A 16,791-nucleotide genomic window follows, 5' to 3' on the forward strand; every position below is an offset into this window, starting at 1 on the left:
TCGAGTCCTCATGACCCTTCGACAGAACTAAGTAGAAATAGGAAAGGAGTGAAATATAAGCTGGTTTAAGGTGTGTGTGTGTGTGTGTGTGTGTTGGGGGGGGGCAGGGGTGGGAGAGAAGTGGAGGGAGAGAAGTGGAGGGGGGCGTTGTGGTTGTAGGGACAAGCAAGCAGTGATAGAAGCAGATCATCAAAAGATGTCACAGACAACAGAACAAAAGAACACATGGGTACTGAAGTTGGTGATATGTATCCAAACAAATGTGCTAATTAAGAATGGATGGTAGGGCACTCAAGGTATAGCTCTAGTGGGGGTGGGGGGAGCATAAAAGATTTAAAAATATTTAAAAATAATGGAAATAGGTGGGAAAAAGAAAAATCTATATAATTTATTGGAAAAAAAACAAAAGGAAGGGGGAAGAAACAGAAAGGGGGTGGGGATGGAGGAGGGAGGTCAAGACCTAAAGTTGTTGAATTCAATATTCAGTCCGTAAGGCTGGAAAGTGCCTAGTCGGAAGATGAGGTGTTGTTCCTCCAGTTTGTGTTGGGCTTCACTGGAACAATGCAGCAAGCCAAGGACAGACATGTGGGCAAGAGAGCAGGGTGGAGTGTTGAAATGGCAAGCAACAGGGAGGTTTGGGTCATTCTTGCGGACAGACCGCAGGTGTTCTGCAAAGCGGTCGCCCAGTTTCTGTTTGGTCTCTCCAATGTAGAGGAGACTGCATTGGGAGCAACGAATGCAGTAGACTAAGTTGGGGGAAATGCAAGTGAAATGTTGCTTCACTTGAAAGGAGTGTTTGGGCCCTTGGATGGTGAGGAGAGAGGAAGTGAAGGGGCAGGTGTTACATCTTTTGCGTGGGCATGGGGTGGTGCCATAGGTGGGGGTTGAGGAGTAGGGGCTAATGGAGGAGTGGCCAGGGTGTCCCGGAGGGAACGATCCCTACGGAATGCCGACATGGGGGCGGTGAAGGGAAGATGTGTTTGGTAGTGGCATCATGCTGGAGTTGGTGGAAATGGCGGAGGATGATCCTTTGAATGCGGAGGTTGGTGGGGTGATAAGTGAGGACAAGGGGGACCCTATCATGTTTCTGAGAGGGAGGAGAAGGCGTGAGGGCGGATGCGCGGGAGATGAGCCGGACATGGTTGAGGGCCCTATCAACGACCGTGGGTGGAAAACCTCGGTTGAGGAAGAAGGAGGACATGTCAGAGGAACTGTTTTTGAAGGTAGCATCATCGGAACAGATGCGACGGAGGTGAAGGAACTGAGAGAATGGGATGGAGTCCTTACAGGAAGCGGGGTGTGAGGAGCTGTAGTCAAGGTAGCTGTGGGAGTCGGTAGGCTTGTAATGGATATTGGTGCAGTCTATCACCAGAGATTGAGACAGCGAGGTCAAGGAAGGGAAGGGAAGTGTCAGAGATGGACCACGTGAAAATGATGGAGGGGTGGAGACTGGAAGCAAAATTAATAAATTTTTCCAAGTCCCGACGAGAGCATGAAGCAGCACCGAAGTAATCATCAAAGTACCGGAGAAACTCTTTCACACAACTCTTTCCACAACTCTTTCTCCGGTACATCGATGATTACTTCGGTGCTGCTTCATGCTCTCGTCGGGACTTGGAAAAATGTATTAATTTTGCTTCCAGTCTCCACCACTCCATCATTTTCACGTGGTCCATCTCTGACACTTGCCTTCCCTTCCTTGACCTCGCTGTCTCAATCTCTGGTGATAGACTGTACACCAATACCCATTACAAGCCTACCGACTCCCACCGCTACCTTGACTACAGCTCCTCACACCCCGCTTCCTGTAAAGACTCCATCCCATTCTCTCAGTTCCTTCGCCTCCGTCGCATCTGTTCCGATGATGCTACCTTCAAAAACAGTTCCTCTGACATGTCCTCCTTCTTCCTCAACCGAGGTTTTCCACCCACGGTCGTTGACAGGGCCCTCAACCGTGTCCGGCCCATCTCCCGCGCATCCGCCCTCACGCCTTCTCCTCCCTCCCAGAAACATGATAGGGTCCCCCTTGTCCTCACTTATCACCCCACCAACCTCCGCATTCAAAGGAACATCCTCCGTCATTTCCACCAACTCCAGCATGATGCCACTACCAAACACATCTTCCCTGCACCCCCCCCATGTCGGCATTCCGTAGGGATCGTTCCCTCCGGGACGCCCTGGTCCACTCCTCCATCACCCCCTACTCCTCAACCCCCACCTATGGCACCACCCCATGCCCACGCAAAAGATGTAACACCTGCCCCTTCACTTCCTCTCTCCTCACCGTCCAAGGGCCCAAACACTCCTTTCAAGTGGAGCAACAGTTCACTTGCATTTCCCCCAACTTAGTCTACTGCATTCGTTGCTCCCAATGTGGTCTCCTCTACATTGGAGAGACCAAACAGAAACTGGGCGACCGCTTTGCAGAACACCTGCGGTCTGTCCGCAAGAATGACCCAAACCTCCCTGTCGCTTGCCATTTCAACACTCCACCCTGCACTCTTGCCCACATGTCTGTCCTTGGCTTGCTGCATTGTTCCAATGAAGCCCAACGCAAACTGGAGGAACAACACCTCATCTTCCGACTAGGCACTTTCCAGCCTTCCGGACTGAATACTGAATTCAACAACTTTAGGTCTTGACCTCCCTCCTCCATCCCCACCCCCTTTCTGTTTCTTCCCCCTTCCTTTTGTTTTTTTTCCAATAAATTATATAGATTTTTCTTTTTCCCACCTATTTCCATTATTTTTAAATATTTTTAAATCTTTTATGCTCCCCCCACCCGCACTAGAGCTATACCTTGAGTGCCCTACCATCCATTCTTAATTAGCACATTCGTTTAGATACATATCACCAACTTCAACACCTATGTGTTCTTTTGTTCTGTTGTCTGTGACATCTTTTGATGATCTGCTTCTATCACTGCTTGCTTGTCCCTACAACCACAAACCCCCCCCCCACTTCTCTCCCCTCACCCAACCCACCACTCCTCTCCCCACCCCCCCCATACACACACCTTAAACCAGCTTATATTTCACTCCTTTCCTATTTCTACTTAGTTCTGTCGAAGGGTTATGAGGACTCGAAACGTCAACTCTTTTCTTCTCCGCCGATGCTGCCAGACCTGCTGAGTTTTTCCAGGTAATTCTGTTTTTGCTTTGGGTTTCCAGCATCCGCAGTTTTTTGTTTTTATTTTATGTTACAGGGAATGTTTTATTATGCTGAGGCATATTCTAAAGATAGCTTCCCTGTCCTCCAACCACTGGAGTTTCCTTCCTTGTGAAAAAAAAGATCTTGGCCAGGATTTTCCAGCTCCATCGTGGCAGGACTCGCCACGGGAGATTTGGCAGCCCAGCCAAAAGGCCACTGACTTTCGGCGGGTCCAGACGATCCCAGCGGTGGGTGGTGCCAGAAAATCCCACCCCTTGTCTTTCATGGTCTCAGGATATATCAAAGCACTTTATAATTAATTAAGTGCTTTTGGGGTGTAGCCACTGTTGTAATGTAATGTTACTTAATGTAATAGCAACCAATTTGTGCATAACAAGCTCCCACAAACAGTAATGAAGTAATTGACCTAATCATTTATTATAAGTAAACAAATCACCACTATTTATATTGGAATTGCCAATCTACCAAATTGTTGAATAAAAGTAAATATTAATTTCTTTAGTAATTATAACTGTTCTGCCAACTCCTTGGGTAAATCAAATTTGGGAAGGCCAAGGGCACTGCCCATCTGTACACAGAATCCAATTTTCCAGCCAGCAGACAATGTTTTGTGTGTTTAATTACTGTGTACACGATCGTGATCCTACCCATGCAAGCAGAAGAATTGCTAAGAAGAGGAAATCGACTAGCCATCCTGTCCTTTAATTGTTTCACCCCGTATCTATCTTCGAAGTCTCCCAAACCTCCCTTTTTCCAGGAACACATTCAGCTGCCTTCTGAACACACAACCTATTAAAAAAAACTTCCACATGACTTCCCTTCATACTCCTAACCTACTTTTAATTTGTCTCCCTGGGTTTTGGACCCCTTATTGTAATGAACAATTTTCTGGATCAAACTTTCAAAATCTTGAAAACTCTTTTCAGATCACCTCTTTTACAGAGCAAACAACACAGTATCCTGAATCATAACAGTGTAATAGCTTAATTGCTGATGCCTGGAATCAGCTTTAATGGCTCTCACCTGTCCGCCCAATGTACAGGAGGGGGGAAGATGGACAGATGTTCTCTGACATATCTGTGGTCAGCGTGGTCTGTTTCTCTCCGGTTGTGGGATCCACAACAAACCATAAGTCCTGTTTTTTACCTGATGCAAGAAAAAGAACACCTCACATACTTCAAAACTTACAAATGGGAAGGCAGGTGTCAAAATGAAAAGCTATTTAAAACAAAACTCCATACTTTAGAACAGCTTCTGTGAGAAGAACATAGATATAAAAAAAAATAAATGCAGAATTAATAATATAAACCACAGAATTGGTACCAAACGCAGGACAACACAATACAATGATACAGTAAGCCCACCAGTCTGCTGTCACTGAATTAACAGGATCACAAATAACTCCTTTGAATTAACCAATAAAACTATACAATGTTTTTGAAATATATTTGCCCATAGACGGGTAGATATGTGATAGAGATAAGCACTGAAAGAGTTAATATTGTGTCAACGCCTTTAAAAGGAGCTGGGTAAATATCAGATTAATACAGATTGTAAGAATAAGTGCACACAAAAATGGCCAGCAGCTCTTCGGCATGATTGTTCCTATGCTTCTGGGGTCATGGGGGTGTCATCTGTGGAATGTAGCAAGTTAAAGTTGAATAAGGTAGATTGTAATGTTAGATTGGTATTTTAGATCAGTGTCAGTTTGGAATTGCCAGGCCATTCACTACTTATCTGTGGTTACTCACCTGTTTCTAGAGATGAATAAGTTGGCTGCAGTCCCTGACAGTGTAAACTGTGCTTAGTCTGTTTGAAGGAATGGGTGAGTTGGGTCATTTCTCATGCTGTATTTTGCCTTCTGGAATTTTTTACTCCCATAATTAGAATTATCTTAAACTCTGATCTATTCACATATCTACAATGAATACGGACACAGGCACAAGCAGTCAGACAAAGACAATAGTCCACACACACAAAGGCATCAGCACATGCACGCACACACAAACACAGATAAAAGCACATATACAAAGACTTGAGCATGTGTAAACACTGTAATACTGAAGCCTTTCTAATTTTATTTGAATAAAAGGTGAGAAGCAGTGCAGCACGCTGCTCCAATGTTATGTGCCATTATTTATAAGACAATGGTTCAAACCTGTAATTACCTATGAAATGTATCCCTGAACTTGGATGTGGTGTGAGTAGGAGGAATAGTTTTTTTTATTAATTCATGGGATATGAGGATCACTGGCTGGGCCAGCATTTATTGCCCATCCCTAATTGCCCTTGAGAAGATGCTGGTGAGTTGCCTTCTTGAACCGCTGCTGTCCATGTGCTATAGGTGATTTAGGGAGGGAGTCCCAGGATTTTGAACCAGTGACAGTGATGGAACGGCAAAAAAATGCCAAAGTTAGGATGGTGAGTGGCTTGGAGGGAAACTTCCAGGTGGTGGTGTCTGTCTGCTGCCCTTGTCTTTCTAGGTGGCAGAGGTCATGGGTTTGGAAGGTGCTGTCGAAGGAGCCTTGGTGAGTTCCTGCAGTGCATTTGTAGGTGGTACACACTGCTGCCACTGTGAGTTGGTGGTGGAAGGAGTGAACGTTTATGGATGGGGTGCCAATCAAGTGGGCTACTTTGCCCCAGATGGCGTCAAGCTTCTTGAGTGTTGTTGGAGCTGCACTCATCCAGGCAAGTGGGGAGTATTCCATCACACTCCTGACCTGTGTCATGTAGATGGTGGACAGACTTTGGGGAGTCAGGAGGTGAGTTAGTCACCATAGGGTTTCTAGACTCTGACCAGCTCTTGTAGCCACAGTGTTTATATGGCTAGTCCAGTTCAATTTCTGGTCAATGGTAACCCCTGTTATGTTGACAGTGGGGGATTCAGCACTTGTAATGCCATTGAATGTCTTGGGGTGATGGTTAGATTCTCTCTTGTTGGAGATGGTCATTGCCTGGCACTTGTGTGGTGCGAATGTTACTTATCGTTTGCCAGCCCAAGCCGGGATATTGCCCAGCTCTTGCTGCATTTAGGCATGGGCTGCTTCAGTATCTGAGGAGTCATGAATGGTGCTGAACATCATGCAATCATCAGCGAATATCCCCACTTCTGAACTTATGATGGAAGGAAGGTCATTGATGAAGCAGCTGAAGATGATTGGGCCTAGGACACTACCCTGAGGTAATGTCAGGTGGGACACTACTAGTGAGTGGAGTGCAAGGTGCTGGAGAGAAACATCGGAGAACAAGTGAAGAGGGCACTCAGTAGAGTGCCTCCACCATGCTTCCATCTCACTGAGAATGCTTTAGGCCAAACCACATCTAACAACCTGCTCTGAAAACTCTGCTCACATTCTGACAGCTGTGACAAATTGCACCACAGCATTTGAGACATGCTGCAGCATTCTAAGTAAAACAACCCACAATATTTTTAAAAAGTCAATTTGCCCTATCTCCCAATGTTAATGGATCCTTTAAAACATTCCAGAATCTGGATACATATTTTTGCCAAAAGCTAATCAGTTCTTCCTTGGGCCAAACCGTATCTGTGCACCAGGTTTCATTGAAATCCTTCCGTTAGTTCTTGAGATATTTTGGTTACAAAAAGACTAACAAACAGGGGCAAAAACATTACCACTGCCTACCTTTAGGTAAAAGAAGGAATAACTAAACACCAACACTCTGCTGTACATCTCTCAGTGCTGTTTAAGGAGCAACATTGTTAGAGGCAGGAGGACCCGCTCTCTAGTTTAGGAAATTATGTAATATGTAACCTGGGGAGCCTTTATCTGGGAGGGGGAGCTTTACATATATTAAAATTGCATTTCTCTGATTATCGAAAAACAAAGAGATAAAGAGATAGTTAATAAACAAAACATCTTTACCTGTGTACAATATTCCATCAGAACTCCGACATGGAGAGGAATGGACCAACTCAGGGATGGTGAAGGGCAGTTTCTGAAATAAGAAACAATAGGATTTGATCATAAGCAGAGAGGTTGCACTGGCTTTCAGGCAATGCTCTCCAAAGAAATGCTTTTCAAGCTTTATGCTGGTGTAACATTCAGAAAATGTGATGGTAATGTGTATTGCTTAAAAGGCAGATTTTGTATATTATTAGGAAATGGATGCCACCTACTAGTTTTCAGTTAGTCATTAAAACCGGGCTGCTTATAGATGCCATAAAACCTCGGTGTGGCGCTGCCTTCTCTGCAAGCTTCCATAGCTATCTACTTATTGTCACTCTTCCTCGCTGTTTCTTCTTATGCTCAATCCCATCATCCCAGCTGTAAGCTTACACGTGGTACTTTCCTCACTCGGACTATTCCATTACCATCCAAAAGCACCTGTCCACGGCCATACTGTGTAAATGTACAGTTGACAACAATGCTTTATACTGTTACTCACACAGGTCATTGTTTCTTATGACTTCTGTATTAATCACTGTCATCCCAAATGCTACTTAACATTGCAGCAGTACAAAAGTACCCAACTTCTGCACTTTCCTCAGTGTCCAGACCTTATCAGCAGTCCCAATTTGAATGGTGGCTATGCTCATCTGAGGCGCTGGACAAATGTTAGCTTTCCCATGTAGATTAATTTGTTTCAGTCTCAAAAGTCAGACCTGTGCTGTTGCAACACATTTTCCCTACTTTGTGGTGTGACATTTGGACACACGTGCAGATGCTCCTTGGTCTAGGAATAATACTCCTTTCCTCTCTCACTGTGAGGGAATGTTGTATACCACAAGGGAATTTAAGTATACTGAAGAAGTATTGTAGTAACAAAATCTCAACTTCCGAGTCCTTTTATTGAGGCAGAAGAAAACTAAGGCATTTATATAAGTTGTACTTCACTTTACACGGAAATCTAAAACCTGGAAACAGGCCAGGAAACCAGGATCCTCAACCACTGAGCTGAAACGTACTCCCATTTAAACATGACTTGGTCACCTGATATCTACAGCGTCAGAGAGTTGGTCTTTTTCCTTCCATTCTTAGTGGATCATCCAAGGAACAGATCACCAAGGATACTAAGCAGAGAGATGGGAGTGCTATCCTTTTAACCAGGGGTTCAATACATGAAAATTATGAACAACAACCAAATACAGGAGCTTTTGAAACTGAAAAATATTTGTTTGGAAGTAAGGCTTGAGTTATGGAGCTGCTGCTGTTGTAGCTACTCCAACCAGGAGATCAGCTGTCATGGTATGACACACTTGTAATGGATAAACGATCAAAAATATAGTACAAGACATAATCGTTCCTGTGCTGCTCAGATAATGTAAGCATCTATTCATGGAGGGAAGTACTAGAGATGGGAAGATCAATGAGCATGCGTCAATTTTGTTTGATTACTTTTGGGAATTGGTATATTTATACAGAATTTCCCCTCAGGAGATTTAATGAGAAGGTTGAGTTCATTATATGGGAGATTTTACATGTTGGTGTGGAAGGAAATTCAATGAGTGGGTAGGGTCTATAAAGGATAGGCTGTAAGTACAGTGTGGAAGTAGCTGGTTTATGGGTTGAATGGCCTCTTTTTATTGTTGAATGGCCTCTTCTTACCTTTCTTTTGTTATGTTTTATGTAAAGTTTAATAAAGAAATAAAGTAAGGCAATTACCATCAGTGCTCCTATATATTAACAATCACCTTTCTAATAATCAAAAGATTGGATTAACATTGATCTTGTGGATATATATTTTTTTATTCGTTCATGGGCCAGCATTTATTGCCCATCAGAGGGCATTTCAGAGTCAACCACATTGCTGTGGGTCTGGAATCATGTGTAGGCCAGGCCAGATAAGGACAGCAGATTTCCTTCCCTGACATTAGTGAACCAGGTGTTTTTTTATGACATCATCATCAGACTTTTAATTCCAGATTTTTTATTGATAGGATTCGAACCTGGGTCCCAGAGCATTACCCTGGGTCTCTGGATGACAATACCATTATGCTACCACCTTCCCCAGCAGACAAGTGATAATGCTCTTGATGTTATAGTTGAATGATTGAAACTCATCTTTGAGCTTAATGAAATGTTCTGCAACTTACCATTAGCCCCTCTTTAGTTGTCCCTCCCATGACATAAAGGCTGCCATCATTTGGATCTGGAAGAAATGCTGGCCTACAACCAGAATAGAAATAAATTTCTGCGTAAACCTGGCATCAAACAAAGACCACATTGTAGGACAGCCCAACTGAGTAACACAAACAAATGAGCAAATGGCAATAACTGCATTTAATTTAGGTTCAATAAGATTATAAGAAATAGGAGGAGGAGTAGGTCATTTGGCCCATCGAGCCTACTTCACGATTCAATGAGATCATGGCTGATTATGGCCTTAACAGCACTTTCTTGCTATCCCCCAAAAGCCTTGATTCCCTTGTCAATTAAAAATCTATCTAATTCACCCTTGAATATATTCAATGACCCAGCCTCTACTGCTCTCTGTGGAAGAGAATTCCAAGACTAGCACAATGACATTCATGAATTATTAGCAACGCTCTCAGGATTTATAAAACAATCCGAATCGCTCACTGGACCAATCCATCTGTACATCATTCTCTTTTTCCGCTTCTATAGTTTTATACCATCACAAACACAGGCTTAATGCGCCACATGATGTATTTCTGTTCAGTAAGATGCTGTGGTTCTAGTGGTCCACTGTGGTGCGGTGCTACAACCAATGAACTGGCAGCCACACTGGTTTGAAAACACAAATAGAAGGTCTCTGACGCTTAATACTTATTTTGAGGAATCACACTGAAAAACATGGCTGATCTGCTGATGGTTAATGCTCAGCATTGTCAAAATTAGACGATTGCTTTTATCATCTGATTATTCAAAAGGACTACAGCATTACATCAGACTGTGACGCATTGAAGCTGTGCTTAAGTACTGGGAGGTAAAGTTTCAAAGATCCACATGAGGCCATCGAGGAACAACTGGAAATTAATATTATGCAACTGGAGGTAGAAAGCACATGGGCAAAAAAAAATCAATACTAAGAGGCATTTAGCAGTTAGCTCTAGGTCATGAAACTTGGAGATAGCCAAGTCCATCACCTGTAGTGTTCTCGCATTTGGGACAGGGGGAAAAAAATTACCACGAAAAGGCAAACAATAGTTCATTATGGACTGGGAAATCATGTATATCAACATAGACAGGCCACTGATGGACCTAAAAACACTGCAATGGCCTCAAGGACTACAAGAAGAACTGCAGGAACAAAGCAAACACAAAGCTGACACTGGTGGGAAAGGAGAGGCCCCTAATGAGGGTGGGGAGATCAAAGGGAGCCCCTGAAGAAAGGCTGGGACAAGAGGGAAGGTCAAAGTTCAAATATGAGCAGTCCCTAAATTGGCAGGAGGGCAGGTAGCTAATAGAAGGGGAGTGGCAAATTGTCATCGTGTCCAAAGGCTATATGATATATTTTTGAGGTATGTGATTGGTCCCTTTTTCAGTGAATGGGAATTTGCTGACAGCAAAGTGAAGCGTGTGGTTTAGTGCCTTCTGTATTTTTGATTGATTTAAATTTCATACTCAACCCATCAACATGGCTCTTGGCAAACACTCAACAATTCCCCACACCCAACAGGTGCAAAACTTTTAATCATGCACAAAGTCAATAATTAGATGTCTTCATAGCATAGCACTTCAAGCCTGAATTCTGCAGAAATTTTCAGAGTACAAATAATAACTTCTAACAGAAACTTACTCAGCTAGGTAGACTGGAACCTGAATGATTGGATCTGAAAAATAAATTATAGGCAAGAATCAATGCTGTTAGAGAAAAGTAACAGTGCTTAACACAGACCCTGTAAAAGATACTAAACAAAGATCCACTCTGCTACCCCAAGCTGAAAATTTAGTTGAAACTTGCAGCCATTTTATATCTATTCAACCAGTCTGGAGATTTTTCTTTAAATTTGTTGGGGTAATTGACACTGGAAGATTGACAGAGTTTGCACTCATGTGCCAAACATCGTGCAGTACTGGAGTACCAGATTGTTCTCACAGGGTTATTATGGCAGAGGAGGCGGCCATTCTGTCCATCAAGTCCATGCTGGTTCTCTGTAGAGTCTCCCAGTCAGTCCTATTCTTCCGCTCGATTCTCACTGCCTTGAAAATTTATTCCTCTCAAGTGTTTATCCAATTTACTTTTGAAATCACTGATTGTTTTTGCTTCTGCCACCCTCATAAAGGCAATGAGTTCCAGCTCATTATCACCACTTGCTGAGTAAAAATGTCCTTCTTTACATTTCCCTGTATCCCTTGCCAAAAACCTTAATTATGTGCCCTTTAGCCCTTGTATGATCAACTAATGGGAACAAACAGCTTTTCTTTGTCTACCTTATATAAACCTGTCATAATCTTATGTAAAAGTTCTATGATGCTCCAGTTAACTTTAAAGCATCGTGTAGAATTCTCAGGCCACCTGAACAGAGAAACCACCTCATGTCAGCCCTCACACTGATGATTGACTGCTGGTTCTTTAATTAGACATTTTCTAACTAAAACATGTTATATGTCTACATTTTGCACCTTTATGTAGAGACTTTCTGTGGGGTGTGGGAGCTTTGATTAGTTTTTTTTGTCATGTTGTTTATCTCAGGTCACCTCACACCAGTCCTCAATCAAGGCACTGCAACCCACATGGGAGGGAGCTTAATGCTTTACTTATTCTGTAATTTGCCAATTTTCAAGGGAATTACTTCACCACCTTATTCACATGGCCCAAATGAGACTGGTGACTCAGTGGTTGCGGAAACTAATGGAGAAAGAAGATCCACGTATTATTAATACAGAGTGCCAGTGCACCTGTTTGTTTCTTATTTTTTAAGAATATTCTACTGTGAAACATCACGAGTTTCGTGGTCATTGCAGCAGCTGGAAGGTTATTTACAGCCAGCAAAGAAATCAGTATTTTACAGCAGAACCTGAGTGAAACCCACAGTACCTTCCCTAACATTACTAACAGTAATTTTATCACCAAGTGCAATTAATAACAGAAATTTTCTTGCAGCAGCCATTAGACTCTGGTGGATGATCTAGACTAATAATGGGTGAAGAGAAAGGTTTCCACCGACTATTAGCCAGCTTTTAACTCATGTTGGCCCAGACCCACAAGGTGCAATCTGTACTACATATTCCAATGCTTCTGAACAGGGAAAAGTCAGTGTTAGTTCTGCATCATGTCACTGCATAATACCAATTGTTTGAATGCTCTCTCTGTACTACCCAAACAATATACCTTAACTCCAAATCGGAAAAGCAGCCTCGTTGCTGATTTCTATTTATTCAGGGTGAAATTAACAACTGAATATCAGTAGCCCTGAATTATAGACAGTTTTGTTAGGTCCAGTGTTATTTCTAGTATTTAACCTAGAGCCCCAACATAGAAAGGGGTTGACAGCTCCAGGAAGCAGGAAGGAGTGAAGAAAGTTTATCATCAGTTAGCTATATCCTGCTTAAACTCAGTAAGTTATCTTCAACATATTGGTGATTTTTTTTGTTATGTATGCAGAAAAGTCTCAATGGCAACTTGCTTTTTTTTAAATGTTACATCAATTTAAAGAAGTTTTACCTTCCTTTAAGGTCCATTTGATTTCCCCAGTCCGTTTACTGACAGCATGCAAGTTCCCATCAAGAGTGGATACAAAGAGCAGTGTTTCTGGGAGAGTCACTGTGCTGACAGCACACTAGTGAAACAAAAAAGATATTTGCTGTCAAATTCAAAGAAAAAGAAAATAAATCAAAATACAAATCCACCCATATCCATTTATGTTTAACATGGATTGATGATTTTTCTCACTAAGTCAGGGACACTGAGGGCGATAGCAGCACCTTTACTGCTTGAGGCTTTCAGTGCAGCTTCAAATACAGACTTAGTTGCCATTGGCTCTGTGCCACATACGGTTCAGCCCTTGACATTTATTGTCTAATATAGCTCCTAAACTTGGATGTTAAGCAATCAAATGTTCTGAAACACTCAAGATGTTAAAAGATCAAAATCAATGTCCAATATCATGCAATAAAAAGCTATTAGACATAGCCTCCTCTTTGCACATGCCTGATCTCAGTCGTGTTGTCAGGAGAGGCACTGATTCTGAGCCAAGCATATCTACGCTGGGAGAGGAAAGTGAATTAGAAATCACCAACTTAACTCAGGGGCTAAAGAGTAGAGTTGGCAAAGGTCAGACTGCAGAACACTTGTCCATGCCCTGGTCTGGAAATAGTGCGATGGTGGGCAATAGGAGGAAGAGGTCAGTTGTAAAATCAATATTTCAGCATTATTTCACTAGGGTGGAAAAACATATCTATCATTAAACTGTCTACACTTATTGCTCTGGCTGGTGCAATCCAGATTAGCGCACGCCTATGAAGGAGTGAAAGAACAAATACACTGTGGTTAAAGAGATTGTATTTTGCAGACTGCCAAGTGCTGCTGAATTCTTAGCTACTAGGTCCACAGAAGTTAAGGTCATGAAACACTTTGAATTTCCACAACACTACCTGATTATAACATAGCTTTGTATGTTTGCCATTTTAGTTAAAAAAGGAAGATAAATAATTTCCTAAACGATGAAACTGCCCATGGGTTGAGAGAAGGAAGAGGTATTGTTTTACTGGCCATCAAATAGCACCTAAAGAGAATGGCTGGGTCCTTCTTATCAGATTGCAGAACCTTGCAGTAATCGTAGTACTATTCATACTCAGGTACAAGTTGTTTTGCATCTTTTTTAATGGAATTCTTGCTTCTTGTCAAGTGTGCTTACTTACGCTGAAGCCTAATTCTGTGACTGCCATTCAACCTCTGGTGTCTCACCTAAGTGACTAGACCCTCTGTGAGCCAAGATAGCAAGTATTAGCACGCCAATCAACCAGGGAGGTAGCCCCATGTTTGTTCTGCAGCACAATACATGGGATCCTCCTTAACCTAAAACCAGGTATGTGGAGATCCATTACTTCAGAGAAGGTAAATGACTATTCTTTAAAAATATAATTTACTTATTACTCAAGCGCATCTCAAGCTACTCAGGAAGCCCTTAAAACGATTGACTAATGGTGCAGCTGACAAACCAGGGACAGCAAGCAAATTCCACTGTGGTTTGCAAGAAAAAAAAAGTGATAATGATCTGGATTTTAAAAGAGTACTATTTCTGTCTCTTCAGCCCCAAAACACCTTCCTTATCATTTTCTAATCAATCTGCATGAACCACAATACACTGCCTCTCAAATTAGAAAGTTTCTAACAAAATTGCTAAACTAATAGATAGAATAGATTTTTAGTTCCAGTGAATTTTTCAAAAACATAGAAAAGTTATGGAGCTTGTCTCAATCTATATAATTCAGCCTATCATTGTCGATATTACTATTGCTTAAAATATTTTTTTCTCACCCCTTCTTCTCTACCTTCCTCCCTTGTTTTCTGAAACCCATCAACTCCTTGCAGTTTTATGGCATCACCTCTGGTACTTTGTGCATGTGGGCATTTTGATGTATAAACTTTGACAGCATGTATTGGCAAGATATCAACAGAAGGGGCCTGCACTGCAGGCAAGCTGATTCAACACTCAGCCTGCAATGTAGTTCCTGGTCTTAGGGTAGTAGTCACTTGTATTTCCAATTGCTGTCCACAAAATGCAGGATAAATCCAACCTGACCAATTACAGCCCCATCAGTCTATTCTCAATCATCAGCAAAGTAATGGAAGTTGTAATCGACAATATTATCAAATGGCACTTACTCAGCAATAACCTGCTCACTGACACTCAGTTTGGGTTCTGCCAGGGTCACTCAGCTCCTAATCTCGTTGCAGCCTTGGTCTGAACAAGGAAAAAAGAACTGAACTCAAGAGGTGAGGTGAGAGTGATTGCTCTTGACATCAAAGCCACATTTGACTGAACGTGGCATCAAGGAACCCTAGCAAAACTGGAGTCAATGGGAAAACTCTTCACTGGTTGGAGTCCTACTTAGCACAAAAGAAGATGGTTGTGGTTGTTGGAGGTCAATCATGTCAGTCCTGAGACATCACTGCAGGAGTTCCTCAGGGTAGTGTCCTAGGCCCAACCACCTTCAGCTGCTTCATCAATAACCTGTCCTTCATCATAAGGTCACAAGTGGGGATGTTTGCTGATGATTTGCACAATGTTCAGCATCATTAGCGACTCCCGAGATACTGAAGCAGTCCATGACCATATGCAGCAAGACCAAGACAACATTCTGGGTTGGGTTGATAAGTGGCAAGTAGCATGCGCGCCACACAGTGCTTGGCAATGACCATCTCCAACAAGAGAGAATCTAACCATGACATTCAATGGCATCACCATTGCTGAATCCCCGACTATCAACATCCTAGAGGTTACCATTGACCAAAAATGAACTGGACCAACCATATAAATACTGTGACTACATCAGCAGGTCAGAGGCTGGGAATTCTGCAATTCTGAGTAACTCACCTCCTGACTCCTCAAAGCCTACCCACCATCCACAAGACACAAGTCCAGAGTGTGACAGAATACTCTCCTCTTGCCTGGATGAGTGCAGCTCCAGCAACACTCAAGAAGCTCAACACTATCCAGGACAAAATAGCCCCATCCACCACCTTAAACATTCACTCCCTTCACCACCAGCACACAGTGGCAGCAGTGTGTACCATCTACAAGGTACACTGGAGCAACTCACCAAGATTCCTTTGACAGCACCTTCCAAACCCATGACCTCTACCTCCTAGAAGGACAAGAACAGCAGATACATGGGAACACCGCCTGCAAATTTCCCTCCAAGCCACACATCATCCAGACTTGGAACTATAATCGCTGTGCCCTCACTGTCACTGAGTCAAAATCATGGAACTCCCTTGCTAACAACACCTACACAACAAGAACTGCAGCGGTTCAACAAGTTGGCTCACTGCCATCTTCTCAAGGGAAATTAGGGATGGGCAATAAATGCTGGCCTAGCCAGCAATGCCCACGTCAGGTGAAAGAATAAATTAAAAAAAAACAACAATCCTGTTCTCACCTAATAGCTATACAAAGGCACAATGACAGAGTTTGACATTACAACAAGCAGAATAAGGATATTGGCCATGTACTACGAGAAGTACAGTACTTTTTGTGGAGATTAAATTGGCACAAGGATACACAGGGAAGCTTTGCTGGTCCCACAGCAGTTGAACAAAGCGCTGATTTAACTGTTGCTATTCTATCACCATCCATCTGGATCCTGGTGTCGCAATAAGATTTATGACTCACCATCTGTGTGGTTATTTCTTGAAATGTCTACAGATTCAATGTGCTGTGATTAATTGCAGGGCGACTTCCATTAATTGAAAACTTGTCCAACTGGGCCTTTTCAAACTCTAGTACAAGGGTGTGGAAGGCAACAGGCACAGTATCAGGCAGCCACAGTCACTTGCTTCATGAACAACAGGTAGAAAGGTTCAACACTCAGCATGTACTGAAGCTTTTGGTTTCAGTGTTTCCAACTGCTGTAAGATGATCCAGTTTCACATCCACAAGTGATAGTTTATGTGAATAAAAGATGCCAGTGTTAGCAAGAATCTACTGGAGTCCCCTTTCAGCATTTGCAACCTAGCAATACAGCACAT

The 16,791-nt window shown here is 42.7% G+C and overlaps 1 protein-coding gene across 5 annotated transcripts in view; it reads right to left on the bottom strand.

Annotated features, from left to right (window-relative positions):
* ern2 (endoplasmic reticulum to nucleus signaling 2) overlaps window positions 1-16,791 on the bottom strand; it is a 90,265-nt gene that overhangs the window by 48,374 nt on the left and 25,100 nt on the right. For 4 of the 5 annotated variants that reach the window (XM_041207145.1, XM_041207144.1, XM_041207141.1 and 1 more), the window contains exons 2-6: window positions 12,763-12,877; window positions 10,894-10,927; window positions 9,227-9,299; window positions 7,056-7,128; window positions 4,195-4,317 (exon numbers count right to left, since the gene is read on the bottom strand). In XM_041207145.1, the coding sequence (XP_041063079.1) occupies window positions 4,195-4,317; window positions 7,056-7,128; window positions 9,227-9,299; window positions 10,894-10,927; window positions 12,763-12,877 (418 nt within the window). Of the gene's footprint in view, window positions 1-4,194; window positions 4,318-7,055; window positions 7,129-9,226; window positions 9,300-10,893; window positions 10,928-12,762; window positions 12,878-15,863; window positions 15,924-16,791 lie in introns of those variants that run through there. The other variant, XM_041207143.1, reaches the window with a different exon arrangement.

Source organism: Carcharodon carcharias, chromosome 15, assembly GCF_017639515.1.
Source record: "Carcharodon carcharias isolate sCarCar2 chromosome 15, sCarCar2.pri, whole genome shotgun sequence".
NCBI classification, from domain to species: Eukaryota; Metazoa; Chordata; class Chondrichthyes; order Lamniformes; family Lamnidae; genus Carcharodon; species Carcharodon carcharias.